The sequence below is a fragment of the Numenius arquata genome, chromosome 10, assembly GCF_964106895.1.
Source record: "Numenius arquata chromosome 10, bNumArq3.hap1.1, whole genome shotgun sequence".
NCBI classification, from domain to species: Eukaryota; Metazoa; Chordata; class Aves; order Charadriiformes; family Scolopacidae; genus Numenius; species Numenius arquata.
Window position 1 is genome coordinate 37717842 of NC_133585.1, and position 21265 is coordinate 37739106.

A 21265-nucleotide genomic window follows, 5' to 3' on the forward strand; every position below is an offset into this window, starting at 1 on the left:
CAGGATAATTTTATAAGCCTGAATCAAACCTCTACAAGTCCAGAAGAGCAAAGTAAGGTTAAAACCACTTAGTCTGTCTTCTCAGGTGGCTGTGTTCCCACCTTTAAAATGAGATAAAAGTTGAGTTTAAAATAAAAAATAATTTAAAAATAAAAAATTAATGTAATTTTTCTTCAGATGCCAGCCAAGTGAATAAAAATGTATCTTCTTGGGAAGCAAAATGATATTAATTGTATTTTTAAGTCAGCTGAAGTAAGAACCAACTAAACAGGGCACTAGCTGCCTGCAGAGCTGGAACAGCTTTCACAGTTAGGCCCGTAATCTTAATGCGCAAAAATTGCAGCATGAAACAATCCAGATAACAGTCAGAGCACAGTCATCGGCACTAAAGTCATCAACTACTGGGAAATACTCTAGGTAGCCTGCTACTTTTAGAGGCAGGAGTCAGCTATTGCCAAGAAAATAGTAAAAATAAAGCTCTGATAATTACAAGAAATCTCTCCTTGTAATGTGGATCAGGCTTTATTAAATGGGATAACTGGTATAGATTGAGAAGAAAGATTACAGAAAAAGTAGCAGTACTGGAAGATTACCTGTGTTGCCAGCAAGAATTCAATTAGGAAGGCTGTGTTCAGATGTGGTAAAACAAGTATGGATATTGACTCAGTAATTGTTGAAGGGTTTTTTTATACCCCCTTTTTGGGACTGAAAGTAAGAGAACAATTCCATCATCAAAACTGCTTTTTGTCTTAATGGTGTATGTCTATTTTATGTGATCTGAATGGAAAATAGCAAAATACTTGGTTTCTGATCCAAGGGGAAATTTTCCAACTGACTTTAAAGAAAGCTAGACCACTACACTACTTTACATACAGCTTCTTCCTTTCTGCCCACCCCTTATGTGCTTTCAGTACAGCAAACCTGGATGAAGGCTCTTGTTAGGAACTGCATGACTACTATAGATGTTCCTTGTTCTATAGTCCCATCTACCTAGTCAGACTGGGGTAAAGTTAATGGAAACCAGTTTGTAGCACTTAAGAGCTCACTGATTACTTAGTAATTAGGCCATAAGCTCACAGGTATCAAAGTAAAAGCAGATACTAATTACTTCAGTCTTTCTTCTCCCTGGTCTTGGTTTTCTTCAGTCCAGAGTACTACCTTAAGCTTTTCTAGTGGTCATTCCCTCTCATAGCTGTTTTTAACCAGCCCCTTTCCTACTGGTTTTGTCTTGGGTGACCAAGAAATATACAGGGTAATTCTGTAAGCATAGGAGGAGAACAACAAGAAATCAAACCTATATATTGTCGCTTTATTGCTACAGGACTCAACTTTCAAAAAGTTCACTTGGTGCCTGCCTGTTTGAGAATTAAAGACACATAAAATATTGCACCTAAGTAACTTAAAAACCACCTTTTTGTTCGACTGGAACAGTGCTTCCATGAGCAAGTGTTTGAGTGGACTGTCATTTTTTAATGATATTCTCCAAGCTTTACAGAGAATTAGCTTTATCTCAGATATGTCTTTTTTATTGCCACAAAGATTTCACACTTTTCATGTACCTGTTATTTGAATAAGTTTTCTGTGTAGCTGAGCTCAGAGCAGTTAGTCATCTTTGATTCTTTTTTTTTTTTGTGCTGGTGCAAACATAACTCCTAGCTGGAGATCACAGATCAGGCCTATTGTTATTTCAGATTTGTTTATAGTAAGTTTTAAAAATGAGGATTTGTGTTTCATACTGTGCTTAGTATTCTCTAAAACGCAGGCATATGTTCTTCATGGCCTAAAATGCTACCACATGATTGAGTTTTGTCCTAGTTACATAATTACTTTAGTAACAGGAACAGGTCCTCTTGAGTTTCCTACATCTCCTCCTAATTACCTGGTTGCAGGCAAGACTCCAATGGCTAAATAATATCCATCTGAGGTTTTTCTCATTACTGTCTCTACACCACATTCTACAGAATTTAGGGAAGTTCACTGCAATTTGTACTGATATAAATGAGGCCAGAATTTCAACTGGTTTCATTTTTAAAACTGTTTATTTTGTATGAAAAAATGGCACATATTACAAAGTTGTCTTTAAAAACTTAAATGCCACTGAAACAACTACCAGAAAAGAAAAAGGTTTGCATCTGCACAAAATTTTTATCGTCATCAAGACAACCATGATTTTTCAGCAGGTTTATTCTCCTCATTTACTCTCTCCCTCTTCAGTTAAAACCTTTTTAATTGAAAGGCCTTAGGAAAGATCTAAAAATGACCATTTCTCCTGGAACACATGCCTTTGTTAGTGTGTCAGAAACCTGAAGTGCTAATAAAGGGTGCTTAAATAGTCTTTTTTGGTATATTAATATGGTCCTCTTACTGGTTTCTTATAGCTTTTTTTAAGCACCACAGACTTTCCTTTCATGGAGGGGATATGTTTACACAAGATGAAAGTACTCACCTTCTGGATGCCTTAAAAAGCCTCTGACCTCATTAAAGTTGTCTTAGCTCATGCTGGATCAAAACTGAAAAAAATAAAATTAAATAAATACCCACAGAAGACTGTATGAGAAAAGGACTAACCATTAATCTCTGCACATGTAGGTTAACATAAAAGCATATTGACTAGTTAAAGGATTTGCTTACTATTCAAAGTCTGTTATAGAAGTATATAAGGCTAGTTGTACATTCTTACTACAGCAAGAGAGTTCACCGGATAAGAAATATTCTGCACTGAAGTAAATGAGAAGTTGACTGTGGGAAAAACTGGGTTGTATGGAATGGAGCTGACAGTTAAGCTTTACTTCAGACAGACATTTTTGAGCCCACAGTTGGCAGTGATTCATGCTGCAGAACAATGACCTTATTTGTAACATCAGTATTTTGGGAAGGCTAGGCAGAGAGATAGTAAATTGTCTTCTTTTCCATTACAAAAATGAAACTGTATGCCTTCCATCAGTTTAGCAATTATAAATTTAATGATTAACAGTTAAATTCAACTTTTTTAATACGCACGCCACACAGTTTTCTTCTGATATTGTTTATCCCAAAAAAGCAAGATGAAAAAAAAATACCATCATTAACACCTTGCACTGGTCTTACACTACCTGGATCTCAAACAAAGGAAGTTCTTTGCAGCTTTGTCAATCATTTGTTTTAAGTATGCCAAAAAATCTGAAAAGAATCAAAAGCTTTGCATATACTTTATGGCTTCTTACCATGTACTCTTTCATGTTATTGTACTCAGCAAGGTGGCCTTCATCTATGCTAGCAGATTCTAGCCTTTGAGTTTACTGCACAATAGATTTTTTGAGTTTAGCAGAAGATGAGATCCAGCCAGTTAAATAGATGGAAGGTCTAATTATAAGCATGTGCAGAGTCTTAGTGAGTGTCTTCCAGCTCTCCCAGTTTCCAACCTCCCTCTTGCTCTGGCACTACTCCTCTTTCAGCTCTGCCTTAACCTAAATCCCTTCCAGGTGCTGCTAGTGGCGATTCAGCTTGATACCATAAACCTTGGGCTTCATTGCTGGGTACCAATATAAGTAATGGCTCAGACATAATTGTCCCCACCCTCCACTTGGCACCTCCTCAGAAGGTCATCTACTTTGGTACCTTTCTCCTCCACCCTGATAAATAGCATTGGGTTCAACCACCTTATAGCTGCCACTCTTGATATCAATTACAGAAACCTGTGATTACTCACTAACAGTCAGAATATTAATTTTTTTTACTTCACAAATCAAAGAAACTATACTTTCTCCAATTCTTTTAAGCCTAAAGTCAGATTAATAATAATTTGCAGTCTCAAAAGGAGTGGAAAGATTGAGTTATATTAGGGAAAGGCTAAGGCCTTGAAATCCTATAATCTAGGAAATGTTTATGCATCAGAGAGAAACATTTATTATAGTAATGATTTGATGTAATAGAGAACAGGAGTGTGCTTTAGTAATGTGTAGTATAATAATAAATAACCTTTTTTTAATGGAATGACGAAATATTTGAGTTAGAAAACCTCTCATCTTCACCTTATCGACAGTGAAAGTCAGAAGTACCTCAACAGAAATTTACCTGTCTCTCCTTCTGAAAGCCTTCCAATTTTAGTGTGTTGTGAAATTATGTGGTTAATTTATGACTCAGACGAGCTGAAGCATGGAGCTACAAGCGTAAGCGCAGAATCCGGAAGAAGTTTAAACTAGTTTACAGGACAGAATGGTCACTGCCAGTACACATCTTGAATAACCTCAGTGAGGAATCTACAGAAATACCATCCCAGTGAATTAATCTTTTTAACAACGCTCACTTTCTCTTCGTACTGACTTGTATGAAGGTCTCTTTAAATTCTCTTGTTTTCCTTGGGCTCTGAAAAACAGATCCAAGTTACCAGAGAAGAAAGAACTAAATGGAAAGCCTTTAATGTTGATCAGGGCATATGGGTTTGCTTCTTTGGTGTCCTGCAGGATCTGTGAATGACTTTTTATCCTTTGCTTAGCTTCTTTATCTGTAAACCAGGATTCTTCCCTACCTTCTGAGTTGCTGCACAGGGAAAATAATTAAAAATGCGAGATATCAACATATCTTGGTAAGAAGGATAGTCTAACTATCAGCTGAAGCGTAGCAAAATCTCTCTTCTCAGCGCTGGTTTGGTGTGGTCTTAGTAAAAGCCTACCTTTAAAAATGTACTAAGGTTGAGTAACAAACTTGCATCTGGAAGGAACACAACCTTTGTATACTATTTTTCAGCAGATGAAAATTAATCGGGTCAGAGAGATACAAAATGCAAAAAGATCACTGTAACCAAATTCTAGATCTACTAAGGAAGGGTATGTTTTGGAAATTTTGTCAGAGCTAGCAGAAAGGGTATTTTCTACACAAATAGGCAGATGAACTTTAGAGGGAGTTGTTGCGTGGTCTGGCTTATGATGGCAGAAGCATAAACCGTTGTTGTCTTTCTGGGAAATGATTGTTCCAATTTATAGACTCAATTTTGGATTAAATCAACCCCTCTTCATAAGAGCATCTAGGACTCATGCTACTTATTTTTTTTTTATGTTTCAGCTTCATGCTCAGCTATTTGTAATAGGAATGAATTAGGAAAAAACAGGCTTAAATATCTTCTGTTACCCAAAGGTCAACCAAATGAATACCTGTAGTGATCATTTATTGTCTTCCGTAAATATGTCTAGAAATAGAATCCAATGACAGACTCCTAAAAATTATCTAATTACTGCATTTTGAATACACTAGGTGGTTGGTGTGGCTCAAGCAATCAATAAGAAATCTGGAATTGGTGGCACTTTCACTGAACAAGATGAAAAGGTATAAGGCATTTATGTCTCTTCTATTTTCATAGGGGAATGGGGGATGGATATGTTATTATTTTTCATGCTGATAAGGATTAAAGTTATTAAAAATTAAATGCCTCTGAAAAAGTAAAAATTCCTGGTAATACTGCAAATTTCTTTTTTCTGAGGCCATGAGAAATGTGGATGTGAGATACTTTAATTTCTGGATCAGCATGGTATCTCTCATATATCTGTCAAGCACAGGCTTACTCTAATACAGTTTCATAACTTTTAATAGATATCATTTTTTATTAATTGGTTCTGACTCTCCTGGCATCCCCAACAAACATATTTTGAATACAGAAATTTGTGTAGTGATTCTTTTTTAAATATTTTATCACTTCTCAATATAACAATTGCAGGACGAGAAAAGGCCTTAGGAAAATTGTGAACAATATATGAGATAATCAGTAGAGCAGATAGCAAGCACCTTGATTCCTAATTCTCACACTGCAGTTGCTTTCCAAACATTTCCAGACTTCACAATCAGATCGGTATATCAAAAAACAGGCTGCACTCAGACTGAAGAAGCTGACTTAACCCTCAGCAATAAAAAATCAGAATTCATCCTTTCCCTTTGAAAAGTTCCCCTTTAAAACAATATGCATATTGAGTATTTGCAGGATATCAGAATTAATCCCATTCTGAAAGGGAAAAAAAATTGTGGTTTTGCTATGTTAGCAGATTTTATTTCCACTTTCCAAGGGATTGAATTCCCCCAAAAAAGAGAGGCTGATTGTTTGCACTCAGTTTTTCTAGATAAAATATGCATTGCTGCAAAATGAGTTGATTCCTCTGAGCTGCTTCTTACATCAATTCTACTTTTACCAGGGCAAACTGTGAAGATTGTTAGTTTAAAAAAGGGAGAAGATTCTTGAGGAAATAACAAATCATGAGTAACTGAAAAAAAAAAAAAAAACACCCTGAATGTGTGGTTGCCAAAAATAACTTTAAAATATTAACTAATACTCCAAAGTGAGAATAAGAAGTTGCAGTACCTTATCTTTGAATAGAATTAAGATGCTGTGAGACATTATCTTCATGAGGTGTTGATGTTCATTTGTCCTCAGGATTTTGCAGCGTATTTGGCATTTTGTGGAATTGTTCTTCACAACGCTCAATTGTATGAGACATCTTTGCTTGAGAACAGGCGTAATCAGGTATGGTCAACAGGTTTATCGCAAGAACACAGAAATTACGGTGTAATTAGTAATCAATGCCTACTCCTGATATTTCTCATATGGTTGTTATTCCTTGGCTATTTTTAATTGCTCTGATTGAATGCTGCGTATCTCTGATAAAGCTCTAACTAACTGTACTGGGAAGTATCTGGGCACATTCCAGCTTAGGCTGCGAAGTGGACCATGTAGGGGAAGAAGGTAAAGCTACATGTCAGAAAATTCATTCTTTGTCAATGTACTCAATACTGCCTGAAGTTATCCTGTGGCTCACTGTATATATTATACAACCAGAGGTGTACATACTCCAGAAATTTCAGATAGAATTATCCCTGCAGAATTGTAGAGGTTATAGAGATTGCTCTTTTAAAGTACTACAACTATAAACAGTCACTAACCGTATTTTCAGTAATGGTCAGATGGATCCATACAAGTCCAGTAATAATTAGATCTACCTGGACTTATGCAAAGCGTTTGACAGTGTCCCACATGACATCCTGGTCTCAAAATTGGAAAGTCAAAATTTGATGGATGGACCACTCGGTGGATAAGGAACTGGCTGTATGGCCGCACTCAAAGGGTTGTGGTCAACAGCTCAATGTCCAAGTGGAAGCCAGTGACGAGTGGTGTTCCTCAGGGGTTGGTACTGGGACTGGTGCTGTTTAACAACTTTGTCGGTGACATGGACAGTGGGATAGAGTGCACCTCAGCAAGTTGGCTGACGACACCAAGCTGTGCGGCATGGTTGACACGCTGGAGGGAAGGGAGGGAGGGACCTTGACAGGCTTGAGACTTGGGCTCGTACAAACATCATGAAGTTCAGCCAAGCCAAGTGCAAGGTCCTGTACACGAGTTACAGCAATCCCAAGCAGAAATACAAGTTGGGCAGAGAACGGATTGCGAGCAGCCCTGAGGAGAAGGACTTGGGGTTGTTGATGGATGAGAAGCTCGGCATGAGCCGGCAATGTGCGCTGGCAGCCCAGAAAGCCAACCGCATCCTGGGCCACATTAAAAGAAGCATGGCCAGCAGGTTGAGGGAGGTGATCCTGCCCCTCGACTCTGCTCTTGTGAGATCCCACATGGAGTTCTGCATCCACTCTGGAGTCCTCAACACAGGAAGGACATGGACCTGTTGGAATGGGCCCAGAGGAGGACCACGAAAATGATCAGAGGGCTGGAGCACCTCTCCTGTGAAGACAGGCTGAGAGAGCTGGGGTTGTTCAGCCTGGAGAAGAGAATGCTCCAGGGAGACCTTATAGCCCCTTCCAGTACCTAAAGGGGGCCTACAGGAGAGATGGGGAGGGGCTCGTTATCAGGGAGTGTAGCAATAGGATGAGTGGTAATGGTTTTAAACTGAAAGAGGGAAGATTTAGATTAGATATCAGGAAGAAATTCTTTACTGTGAGGGTGGTGAGACACTGGAACAGGTTGCCCAGAGAAGTGGATGCCCCAGCCCTGGAAGTGTTCAAGACCAGGCTGGATGCGGCTTTTAGCAACCTGGTCTAGTGGGAGGTGTCTCTGCCCATGGCAGGGGAGTTGGAACTTGATGATCTTTAAGGTCCCTTCCAACTCTAACCATTCTATGATTCTATGAAAACTGAATTTCCTTCTGATTAATGTTAACTGTATTTTGCAGCCATATTTTTAACTGATGGGTTATTAATGCTGTGGCCTTTACAGGTGAATATGTCTGCCATATACAATATGAAAAGGTTTTGGAGAAACAAGTAAGCAGCAGTTGTTTTAAAAATTTTCTGGTACGTCTGAGTTTCCAAGTGACTATCAGTGTTTGTAAATTGGTACAAATTTGGATAATCTTTTCAAATTGGCGCCATGCTTCTTGTGAGAAAAAAAGGAATATAATAGGAGGACATCTGTGCAGCTAAGTCCTGCAGCAGCAGCTTTGAAATACAGCAGACTGTATCTAAATGATGTTTTCCCCAATTGAGCTCATTAGAGTGTTAGAATTACAACAGATAAAACTTGTGTTCAACAGTGTTAAGAAATGTAAATATTGCTATTTTTAGAATGCACACATAAGCCCTAGGAAACTATTAGGTTTCCTAAGGACAAATAACTGTGTTGTCTGGATTTCTCAGGTTTCATTTGATGAACTGCTAATGCCTAAATCTATTCTGTCTCTCTGACTGAAAACATCAGACTGCTAAGTATGCTATTTATTTCTTCCATGAAAAGTGTCAAACTGGCTATTATTTACTGTTACCTTGCAGTCTGTGTGAGAGCCGAAACTTAATTTCGGTCACAGACACATGTGTTGACTTCCTTGATTCAGGGAAGAGAAGAATCAAAGACAGTAGTAATGATAATGATTGCTTAAGTCTCAATTAGTCAAAATTTCACAAAAGACCTTTTCCCCAGGTGCTTCTCGATCTTGCTAGCCTGATTTTTGAAGAGCAGCAGTCTTTGGAAGTAATTCTGAAGAAGATAGCTGCCACTATAATATCCTTCATGCAAGTGCAGAGATGTACCATCTTCATAGTGGATGAAGACTGTACTGTGAGTATGTTTCTTCTCTAAGGCAGAAGTGCTTATTGCTTGGGAGCAGTGTGGGCTTCCCTCCATTCTGACTTCATAGTATTTCAAACCCATTGTATGTTCAGTCGCCTTTTCAACCTCTGCCTTTTCTTTTTATGGCATCTACTCAAGTCAGCTGTTGACTTGGGAGGCTTCAGTCTTTGTGTAGGCCAGACTGCCATTTTATGCAGCCATTTTGCATTGCCTGTTGTAAACTACGGCTCTAAGCTCTCTCCTGTGGCATAGGTCTTGAATGTTGAACTCTTTCATAACTCATTTTCTTGGCTACTGAGATAGGATGGAAAAAAGTAAAAGGCTTGGAGAAAAACAACATGGCCTTTGCTTCCTGTGCAGAAGCAGTTTTGATGGCAGTTTTTATTTCTTGAGTATATCTAAGCAGGGAGTATCCAAACAAGGTATCTGAACAGAATCATGGTCTGTCCCAAGATCCTGCCTCACTGAAGCAAAGCACACAATAATACAGAAGAGGAATTTACATTAATTTTGTATTCACAAATTCACATTGTCTTTGCAAGTTAGATAAACTCTAGCTGCTAGTTTGCAGTCTGCAGATTGAATCTTTAGCACAGAGAGAATCTAATTTCTCTCTACATTTAGACTTCTCAACTGTTAAAAAAAGCTGCATGAAAAGCAACACAGAGATCAGTCAGTATGTTTAAAAGGTTTTGATGTCCTCTCCTGTCCAAGCAATGCAGGTCCAGAATTGGATGAATGTTAAAATAAAGAAATTCTGTGCTGACAGATAAATTTGGCATAGCTTGTAAATACTGGCATTTCTTCTCAGAGCGATCAGTAGAGATTCAAGACACTTCAATGATATTTAGTTGTATCAAAAGATATTTTTGTGGTAGGACTCTATACACTTGCTGCTAGATATGAAATGAAGTTAAATCATTTTACGCTTGTCTTTATTACAGAATATGTTTTGATAACTGCAACAAGCTTTTCATGAATACTACTATTGTAACTTATGACAATCTTACAGACACATATATTAAAATATCCTCTTGGTATTCCAGGATTCATTTTCTAGTGTGTTTCATATGGAATCTGAGGAATTAGAAGATTCAGCTGAAAATCTGAAGAGGTAAAACAATTAGTTCAAACTTTTGTTCATCCCAAGAGAATGCTGAAGAAACTATGCTTTTAATATTTTTGTTTCACAATTAACAGACCTTGTTTCCACTGGGTACCATGTATTACTGCTATTTTTCTAGAGCAGGTTTTGCACTGAAATGTACATAGACAAACTCTATTGCTTTAAAAAGGTCACACTGAGCTGAACAGGAGAGTAGGGCCTGATCTCTTCACTTTGGCAGGTCTAAGTATGTAGTTGTATCACAAGGCTATGCTATGGAAATGTACAAAATGTGAGGAGTAAGAATCTAAGTTGGTGGGATGCTCTAAAACTGATCTGTAAGCAATCTGTATAGTGACTATGTTGTAGAGTAGACATACCCACATTAGTAGATACTAATCCTATTTATGATTTTAATCAATTATTTTAATCATTATTCTTGTTTCATAGATAGGGATGCTGACTCAAAGAACTTCACTGACTAAATCAAGAATAAAATCCTAAAGTTCTAACTTTTATTCATCTTCAAGAAACCATTAAGAAGTTCAACTGGGAGGAAGGGAAAGATGTAGAAATAGTTGAATTTAAATACTCAGATTAAATAGTTTCCAAATTTAGTCTGAATCTCTGTACTGAAGTTTGAAAATTAATGTCTCCACTACCTTTCTCAGTCAAGAGTGAGACAGTTGTTATAAAATGTACTACTACAGATACAGTGTGCGGAGAGAAAATGGAGATTTCTGTAAGCCTTTGATCTCTTTTGCAGTGAGCATTTTACATACTAAAATTAATTCCATATATTAGAAAATTATGCCCAAAGTATGTGGCTTAAGCAACTAAAAACTTTTGAGCTGCATTATGATTATAGACAATGTACAGAGGTACAACAGGCTAGTAAGATCACAGGGTGAAAAAGAAAGTTCCTGTTTACTTCCTCTTCTACACTATGGGAATGGTAAAGAGAATTTACCCTTCCTGGTAATTATCTCTTTCATGGTTACTAGTTAATGGACTCAAAATGTAATTTACTGCTCACATGGGCCATCAGTAAATTATTTCTCATAACCGATAGGGAAGCAATCTTGGAGATTTAATTGCATATCGGAATCTTGTTCATGAGGCGGCACAATTATATGCCAGGAACTGAGTCAACCACTGAAGTAAGAACTTCTGCTATGCTTGAAAAGCACAATTTTGGGCAATGGCAGAAATATAATGACATGGATTATATGGGAAGTATTACTTTACATAATAAAATTTCAAACTTACTATGTAATCAAGGACCCTGAATCAAACCCCAGATCAGACCAGTTTTCAGACTTGTGGGGCACTGACTTTTATAACCAAGTTTGTGAAATAATAATTAAAATATAAAATATTATATAATTATAATATATATTATATAAATATAAATAAATAATTGATTCTGTAAAGGTATTTTTTGTCCTGATTTGGAATAAACAGTTCTATTGCAGTAACAGAATCCCCATGCAACTGATTGTGATTTGAAATTAACTTGGAAGCAGAGAATTCACAAATGTTACCTGCTGCACTCTGTTTAAATAATATGTGAATTTCATCCAGTATTGATTTTTCAATTGTGTCAGATTTGTGAATGGAGTTTGTTTTCAAAAAGTTCTGTTTATTTCAATATAAACACAGTTGTTCATTCTTTCTCCTTCATCTGCATAAACTGTACTGATTTGGTTACTTCTTAAGTTTGGTGTTCAGTGTTAACATTGTTGAATATTAAAGAAATGTTGGAACGTATAAATCCACTCTGTAGTTTTGTGATGACAGCTGGATTAGGATACAGGATTTGAACCCAACTCCATTATATATCTATTGGTTATATCCTTTCCTCATACAGGAAAGATATTAAAATTACCTGCTTTGCATAATGAAATGATCCATTTTCATACTATGCACATAACAATAATAATGTTGTATCCTTCAGGGACTATGATACAAACAAAATCAATTATATGTATGCTCAGTATGTCAAGAATACAATGGAACCCCTCAACATCCCAGATGTCTGCAAAGACAGAAGATTTCCCTGGACAGTAAGTAAAATAAGTTTAGATTTGAAATTCAGAAATGGAAAATGTTTTTCTGTTTACCTTTCAAGCGTTTTTAGTTTTCCCCTTATTATTTCTATTAATTTAATGGTCACAGTTAGAATTATGCAAACACAAAGGAAGGTACATTTGCTTGAAAAAATTCATTATCAGTGAAGAAATGGTACAATACTCATACAGTGAGCCAGGTGGCCAGGGGAGGGATTTATCCCTACAGCTATTACTCAAAAAGCCTAATGTTAATTTGTCAATAAATAGTCAATGTGATGTGGAGAGCATGCAACACCATCTATGGAAAATATTTAGGTGAAGAACAGTTAGGGGTTTTCACAGTAATCCCTTGGTATTTTACTGAGCCTTGGGAGGCTCTCAGAAGTTCCTTCCCTTTTATCCTCTCCTTTCCCTTCTTTTTCTGGCAAAGATTAATGTTATAGATGCAAGTTTTGGAGAGGGAACAACTTTGCTCTTCTTTGGAAGCTTTTACTTCACACTTCATCAAGTGTGAGCTTGTGGTATGGTGTACTACTGGAGATGGTGGAGAGTTAGGAGGGAAGGTCACTTAGCAAGACTCAGATTACAGTCAGGCTGCCTTCAAAGTCATCATCAACAAAAAGCAAACTTGTAATTCTGTATTTTCCTGTCAATGCAGAAATTTGAAAGATTTTCTTATTATATTTAAGCCTGTTGGCTAGAAGGACTAAGAGAGAGGGTAATAAGAGGGAGAGGAGTTATTATGATCAGCAGATAGCTTTTAACCAAACTCTTTTTTCTGAGATGCACAACAAAAATGTCAGAAAATACAGTGTTCAATGTGATTGTTCCAGTAGGTGGAAAGAAGGGGCAGGCTCACAGTGGGGAGCTGTGTTGCTTCCCTTTTTCTTTGTGCAAGGTTTCATGAATGTTCTGGGGTGGGTTTCTATGAGGGATTGAGCAACACAGGAATTGAGCGCTCACCACTTTGCAGTACAGGGCCCAGAAGTGGAAGTAAAACCAGAATTGGATGGATATACTGTATTAGATCAATAAAGAAAGAGGTGATTATTTGAAGGCATTTTAAAATAAAATTAATACCTTGAGAGTTATCCAAACAACTGTTTGTCTGAAACAGGCCTTTCAATTTGTCAGTAGGGTTAGAGTTCTTTTGCATTTTTCTCTGGAATCCAGATGATTTGCACCTTATGCGTGTAAAAGAAACTCATAAAAATAGTACTGCTAGAAGGAATTTTGGATAATTTGTTTCAACACACAGTGGCCGCATCTCCACCACTGTGTAGGAGCAGTCTCAAGGCAGAGCTGTAGGCTAAATGTTTTGAAATCTGGTGAACCCTGACAGGGAAATCCTGGCTTTCCTCTTTCTTTGGAGGATATTCAACAGCATGCTTACTCACCTTATGAAAATAACTTTGTGCTTTCTAAATGCTTTGGTGACCTCAACTACCTAGGTAGTGACATGAAGCAGAACAACAGCTTGGGTTCGTTTGTGGAAGAGCCATGACATTGCCTGCCTCAGGTTCATGCCACTTAAAAGAACAATACAGAAGCCAAATGCTAAGGTTCAGTAGTCATGCATATGTGTTCTTCCCTGAACCAACAAAGTTAGTGCAGTGGAGACAATGTTCAAATATCTACAAGACACCATAAAGGCATTTAAACCTGGTTTTGCTTAATCTCTTTCTTGTTTGTTAATACTGGATCAGGCATTTTAATTAAGCAGTATGGTCTGATCTCCAACCCAGTCAGATTTGGTTTTCAATGCATCTGAACTTTACCATGAAACAGCAGGTTCTTCTCAGGGTAGCCATAAACCAATTTTCACGCAAGCTTGACTTTGTGTTTCTCAGCTGGCCTTGCTAGAGAGGTCTAGGGAGAGATGATGATCTTATATCCTTTTTTATAGCTGATTTCACACGTATGTTGCAGTTCAGAAAAGAGCAAATCCCACTCTTAAGTTATTCCATATACCCTATTGATAATGGGCTACTGTCATGGTTTTGGCCAGATTGGCCAACCACAATGACAGATGCCCCGCCTCCAAAGAGAGGAGAGGAGGAGATAGAGATTTATGAGTTTAGAAAAAAACCTAGGCTACTTTAATGAAAATATTAATAAATTAATGAAATAATAAATAATAATAATAGCAATAAAAATATGTATACAATATATATTAAACTGTATCAAGCTCCCAGGATGATGATCACATCACCAGCAGGCACAGGAAAAAGTCCCAGACTGGACTCAGGACTGGATTCCAGATCTGGAGTCAGGAATGCTCGGATCGGGATCAAAGGCAGACGAACAGACAGGGTCCTCCTCGGACATTAGCCATTGAAGAAAAAGAGTTGACCCTTTGACCCCTCAGCTTTTATACTGAGAGTGATGCAGATGGGATGGAATACCCTGTTGGTCAGTTTTGGGTCACCTGTCCTGTCTGCTCCTCCCCACAGGTGCGACCCCTCTATGATTTTTTGCTTCTGACCCTCTAATGGGGCAAATACCGAAGTTACCTGACCTTGGTTGTTATAGCAATAAGTATAAGCAAGGGCCTCTCTCCATACCATTCCTTGGCATGATGAGGTCTTATCACTGTGAGAGTGAACAGTTTCTGAACAATATGCTGTTAATTTCAGAGTTGAGTTAGTTAGAAGAGGCCCAGCTAAAAAGTAAAATTACTGAGCAGAAAATTGGTTCTGTTTTACCTCAAACCAGGACAGCTACTATTAAGTAGTAGTACTTAAGTTCCTGGGTCATGTAAAGTCTCTCGCATGATGTAATCCTTCAATGTTTTCTTTAAAGAATCACATTTCCTATTGCCACTTGTAAGCATTATAGTGTTTGTGCATTTGCCTGCAATGAAACTGTCCACAGTCCTTGCACAGCACCAGAGAGCAGAATAATAATAGTAAAAAACAAGCAAAAATAACCTTTTGATCCACAATATTAGTATGTACCCTTTTTTTTTTTTTGGTGTCATATACAATTAGAGATTGGACCAAATGTACTTCTCAGCAACTACTACATTATCTCAGGAGCAGTCAGAGCATGACGACGTCTTTTTCTCACCAAGTATTTGAAAAAGATGCATTGTTTTTTTGTTACATCTTCTACCCTTTCACCCCCCAAATAAATTAAGTTTCCTTCTCTTGGAGCATGAGACATGATAAAAGGTCTTTGGAAGACTGCAGAATGTTGACTTAGTTGGTGGTAATTTTCCTCCCTGTTTTTCTTTGCATCATAATTTGATCTCCATTAAACCCTCTTTCATTGCATTGATTGATTAATCAAGGCATCTCAAACAAACCAGAAGAGTTTATGAAAATGTTAGTGCCACAGAATGCACAGCTAGCTTAATGTCGGGTAGTTACTCTTGTTTTATGACATCTGTTCCTTACATTGCCATATTGCAAGTGAGGAGATATGCTGGAAAGGGGAGAGGTCAATTCCTTTCACAGCTCATCACCTGGTGAGAGTATAAATGTGTCCTGAAGCTCATCTGATCTCTTCTTCAGCTTCACTGAGTGGAACACTGTCTTGGTGCAAAGTTGTCATTTTCATGGAAGTGGCACCTTCTAATGAAAGAACCTATTCTAAAATTAGCGCAGTTTTAGCACAATTGCACAAGTCACTGTAAACTCCTACTGAATGAAGGTTATCATCATTACCTGTATTATTATTCACCAAAGTTTGTATCAGATATGTTTATGATACTGTCTAGACAAAGATGTGGAAACTCTTTGAAGATGTGGTTGCTTTTTGAAGGAGTATGTAAACCAAGAACAGTTGTAGATCCCAGCTCTACAGCTTTTTCATTTCAGCCACTTGAACCTTAGTCTTCAAAATTGTAACTGTATTTTTTTGTTTGTTTAACAGAATGACAATGCAGAAAATGTAAATCAACACATAAAGAGTTTGCTGTGTACACCAATAAAAAATGGAAAAAAGAATAAAGTGATAGGTAAGTATCTTTACAACAAATATTTTTATACATTTCATAGAAATATTTCTGTGCTCCACAGTAAAATCTCAGCAACATGGAATCTCAACCCAGGAGTAGAGATCCTTGATTATCATGTTTTCAACTAATAAGTCCACTGCAAATTTCTGTAAATTGACTGTAAATCTCTTACCTAATAAGTTACCAAGTATCTAAAACACTCTTATGATACTTCACCATTTATAATAGCTTCTTTGCATTCAAAAATTTTCTGTAAGTAAAATTCTTTTCATTGCTTCCTGTTCAGAGAGTCAGTTACTGCTCTTGCTTGTGTAGATCTTTTACAAGGCAGTGATAAGAGAAGTAAATTAGTAAATAAAGTCTTCAGGCCTGAGCTGTCTGTAGTGCTGGGCTTTCAGGGAACAGTGGTGACATGTGGAAAGGCAAGCTGAACTGCACAGACAGTGACAGTTTCCTCAAATGAGACTCAGGTACAGAAAGATTCATACACTAGAAGGCTAGCTGCTGTGCTGTTTTGGTGCTACGAATTGCTCTTTGGAGGTCCCTGCTTCTATCTGTGGATTACATAGAGAGCCTACAGTCCTATCTATAGGTGTCTGAAGCTACCCAGTGTAAATATCTTTGCAGCATCCCCTTTGCTTTTTCTAGAACTACTTTTCTGCTATTTAAGAGTGGCCACAGTACCACTGGTTTCCTGGGGTAATGTTTTCAGAAGTAATTTGACATCACTTAGGTTCACATAGGCCTAGATGCTTATGAAAACTTAGAAGCCTAGTTATCTCTAGTTCCCTAAAAATACTTAGGTGGCTGTCATCTGGGTCCTCAAAAATGACTATACACCTGAATAGTTTGGAGGATCTGGTCAGGGAATAAGCTTAATGAGCTTTAAGTCTTTCAGTGAGTTTCAGATTCATCTTAAACAAAGGGATGATGATGCTTTTTGAAATTACCAGGACTTCTCTGTTCCCTGAAGAGTGAGTATGAGTGTCAACCTGCTTTCCTGGCATCAGTAAGTTCCACCAGCAAACAGAACATAAAATATACTGATTCCAGGACAGCAGCATGAATCCAACTTCCTCAGCTTTACAAAATTTGGCAAGTAAATATTAAGAGTTCCAAGAATGCATTTTTTTAATGGTCTTCAAATAATTTTTCTTGAGAATTATGGCAAAACTGCACAACCCAATGTACAGAGTAAATATGAGGTCCCTTTTTCCATGAAGACAGATTTTTTTTTTTAATTCCTGAAGCACAAAGAAAAATATCATCTTTACCTAATGGAGTTCTCTGAAATTTCTTTTGATATCAGCTTCATTAATGAATTCTTTTACTACTATGTTTTAAATATTCTACCAGACCCTAGAAGACCAAGATGAAGATTGAACTGTTGAGCTTTAATTAGAGTGATTTCACTATGCTGTTAGCTATTGATAAAACAATTACATTTGATCTTGTATAGGTTTTTCTTACTATTATTACTTTCCGTGAAAGTTCGAACTGAAAGTTTCAGTCAGGCAATCCATTTAGGTGGGTTTTTCAAATCTGAGTAATTTTCATTGGGAAATGTTCTTTCAAGTCTTTTAAGGTTTCACAGCCTGCCTAATATTCATATCTTTAATAGGGCAAGGTCAAGAAGTTGGCTTTGGGACCCAGAAGTTCCTTTAGCATACTATATACTATGTAAGACTATTATTATAATTAAGATTAGTATACCCAAACCCAAAATTTGGGAAGTACGGTGTGCAGATGGGCGTGGGTAGGAAAAACTGTCCACAGCAAAACCAAGCAAATCTTACTGGCAAGAAAGATGAAAAGAGCTTTTTTATTTTCCTGACTTGTACATTTTTCAGGTATGTGGTGAAAGCTTTACAGAATCTTTCCGTGGTTTTATAACTGTGTCCCAATAAAAGACTTTTGAGTTCCTTTAATTGTAATGTATGGACCCTCAATGCTTTGGGGAAGCTTTTGAAAAAGGATAGGGTAAAAAGTCTTATGTACTACATAGTATACTTACTGCAGTTCTCTCATTTTTTAAGAGACATTTATGTGTATCAAAATGCTGTGTCTTTTAAGAATTCATTTGCTTTTGTGGCTCATTCACTGTTGAGTCTTAATCTTGTGTTCATTAGATCACGGTTGCTATGGAAATAATTATAATTTCATAAACAGTACTAAACAGAGATCTGAAAGTGAGTTTCATGAGATTTTCCTATAGACTTTTATAAGTCAGCTTCTTTTTCCCAGGGAAAGTTAATCTTGTTCTTAGTGAATCCTTATTTGCTGGGATTGTATATTTTTACTGTCATTCAAGTATCTAGTCATCTTATTCTATTAAGGTTCAGAATCCTGTTTGCAATATTCAGATACCACAAGCCCTGCCACAACAGTTTACAGCTACAGTTGTAATATTCTAACTGATCTCTTTAGAGGAGATTCTGATACTAAAATAAGTTCCCCAAACATATGTAATTTGGAAACAGGACAGTGTTACATTGTCACCAGACATTAAAACTTGTACATGCAAGACCAATGTTCTTCTAAAAATACAGTTTGCATGTGTGCGCTACATTCTTTTCCTCAGTTTTTCTACCTGCCGCAAGATGCGCACTTGCTCCCTCAAAGACTTTTTACCCTGTTAATTAAAAACCTCAATGAACTTTTTTAGTCTGTAAATATGGAGTACTAAAATGGTGGAAATACTTTAATGTAAAAATTATTAGCACTGACAAGACCTGCCAGTAGCTGCTGATTATGTTCACTGTTGGTACTGCTGTAAAATAGTATTGATTATAATTTCTTCCCTACCCATAAGCAAAGAGCAAATCTGGCCTCCCTGTCCTTACAGTGGCAAAGTGTAAGACATTCAGATTCTGTAAATATATCCTGTGTAAATTAGGAGTAGCTCTACTGATGCAAGAAAACCTAAAAATTGTTAAGAGTGTTCTGGAAACACCATGCTAAATAGTTATCTTCTCTTTTGCTGGTTAAATACATATTTAATATTTTATTCTTTCTGCTGCAAAATGCTCTTCATAAAATACCTAAAGTATACAAACTGGTACACAATAGCCATTTATAGAAAATGAAGACTTTTTCATTTAGTAATTTTCTTCAGAATTTCTAATTTGCAGCTAATACTTTCACTGGGATGATTACTTGCAGTTGGCCAGGAAAAAGCCTGAAACTGTTAGTACTCACACTCAAGAGTAAGAAAACATTTGGACTCACTTAAGACAATAATCACCCCCAAAGCAGTTTTGGCCAAAGACAAGATATACTTAAAATGCAGCTGCTTTAATTAATATTCTGATTTCTTAACAGATACTGCCATCCACTAGGTAAAAATAAAGTGCGGCATATGTGTAAATTTCCCTCTGCTTAAAAAGGTGTCAGGGATATAAGCTGCAGCAAGGTTTGGTAGAAGTTACCTGTCAGACCTTTCAATAGCATGTGCAGAAAAAAGGCCAGAAATTCTTAACAAAAAGTAAACAGATGCAACTATCAACAAGTTTGAACCTAACAAGCTGAATTCAGTAAGATTCTTTGCAATGAGTTTGGTCATTTTTGAAGCTGTAGTTCAATCACATCCTCACAGAATCAGGGAGTATACTTAAGCTTTGAGCCTCAACTTGGGTATTCTCTGTTTAGTTCATTTATGTTAAAAAATTTCTAGTACTGACTCAAATAAGGAAGTGAAAACTCTGTGTACTACTGTTCTGACTTTCAGAAATGTTCTTTTGGCATGGTTACAAAAATTTAATTAGCCTCCAAAGGACAAATTGTCTTTAGGGATTAAATCAATCTAGAATACTATTAATAATAAAAGCTAGGATGAAAATGACCCTAGAATTTCACAAGATGCTGAAGTCTGTAAAGCCCTAAATTTTTGTTTTACAAATCCTGATAAATACTTTTGAGTCTACTAAGTAATATATAATGTTTTAGCATTTATTCTATAATACAATGCAATTTCTATAAAACAATGCAACTTCAGGGAAAATCCTACAGCACTCCTTGTGTGTCACTTTTATGTGTAGTGGTGGTTTATACCGTAGGCTAAACTGCGCTAGACAAATTTTTCTCTTGATGTTCCACACAATAGGTGAAATGATGGCAGTTCTCTGTATTACTTCTTTTAATTTCTGTATCCTGGCATAGGGGTTTGCCAGCTTGTGAATAAGATGGAAGAAAACTCAGGCAAAATCAAGGCTTTCAACAGAAATGATGAAGAGTTCCTGGAAGCATTTGTCATCTTTTGTGGCTTGGGGATCCAGAATACACAGATGTACGAAGCTGTGGAAAGAGCCATGGCCAAACAGATGGTGACATTAGAGGTGAGCTCAAAATCTAGGTGGTCCTTAATTAGCCCAAAACAGATCCTCATTTTCTGCAGACCCTGTCTGGTCTACACCTAAGTGCAGCTACTCACATGGATACTGAACAGAAATTGTTCTCCCCTAGGAGAACAGCATTTGGCCTGTTGAGTTGCATAGGAATTTTTCTGCTTGTTTCCCTATCTGCCAGCAGATTATTTCATCTAGTATTGTATTTTAACTTTACTCATGAGATTTAGTGGTAAGCTGAATGCATCTTTTCCTCTACATGAGGCTACACATTGGCCACGTAGCGGGTTTGTTCTGTTGCGCAGGAAGAGGAAATGGTTTGGAGGATTAGGGGCTTCCTTTTCTTGTCTGAGGTTTTCTGTGATGATTTTGGCTCAGTCCTTTAGACAAACCGGTTTTTGGAGTAACGGCAGCATTATTGTAGGTTTTCAGCAATTTCCTCAGACTCCATCAAACCATCAAGATTAATGTCATCTGGTCTCAGCCTTTGAATTGGTTACTGTTAAGTTTAATAGCTAAAGAGGGCTTTAGTCTGAGAAGTTGAATTACTCAGGTGATAACTTGAAGCTGAAAGTGAAAAGTTTGTAGACTTTGGATCTCCTAACATTCATTATATAAACAGAGTGTTTGCAGAATTCCTAAATGGGGATTATGTACCCTGTAGCCTCTAAAAGAAGCATTAAAACTCTCAAATAAACCCGTATTAAGTCATGTTAAATAAAAAGGTGGTAAAATTATTCTCAAAATAAT

At 37.1% G+C, this 21265-nt stretch overlaps 1 protein-coding gene across 4 annotated transcripts in view; it reads left to right on the forward strand.

Moving 5' to 3' along the window:
• PDE5A (phosphodiesterase 5A) overlaps positions 1–21265 on the forward strand; it is a 130539-nt gene that overhangs the window by 89295 nt on the left and 19979 nt on the right. For all 4 annotated transcript variants that reach the window (XM_074154392.1, XM_074154395.1, XM_074154393.1 and 1 more), the window contains 7 exons: positions 5230–5301; positions 6398–6487; positions 8885–9022; positions 10081–10148; positions 12097–12205; positions 16088–16172; positions 20331–20506. In XM_074154392.1, coding sequence (XP_074010493.1) covers positions 5230–5301; positions 6398–6487; positions 8885–9022; positions 10081–10148; positions 12097–12205; positions 16088–16172; positions 20331–20506 — 738 coding nt within the window. The remainder of the gene's footprint in view (positions 1–5229; positions 5302–6397; positions 6488–8884; positions 9023–10080; positions 10149–12096; positions 12206–16087; positions 16173–20330; positions 20507–21265) is intronic.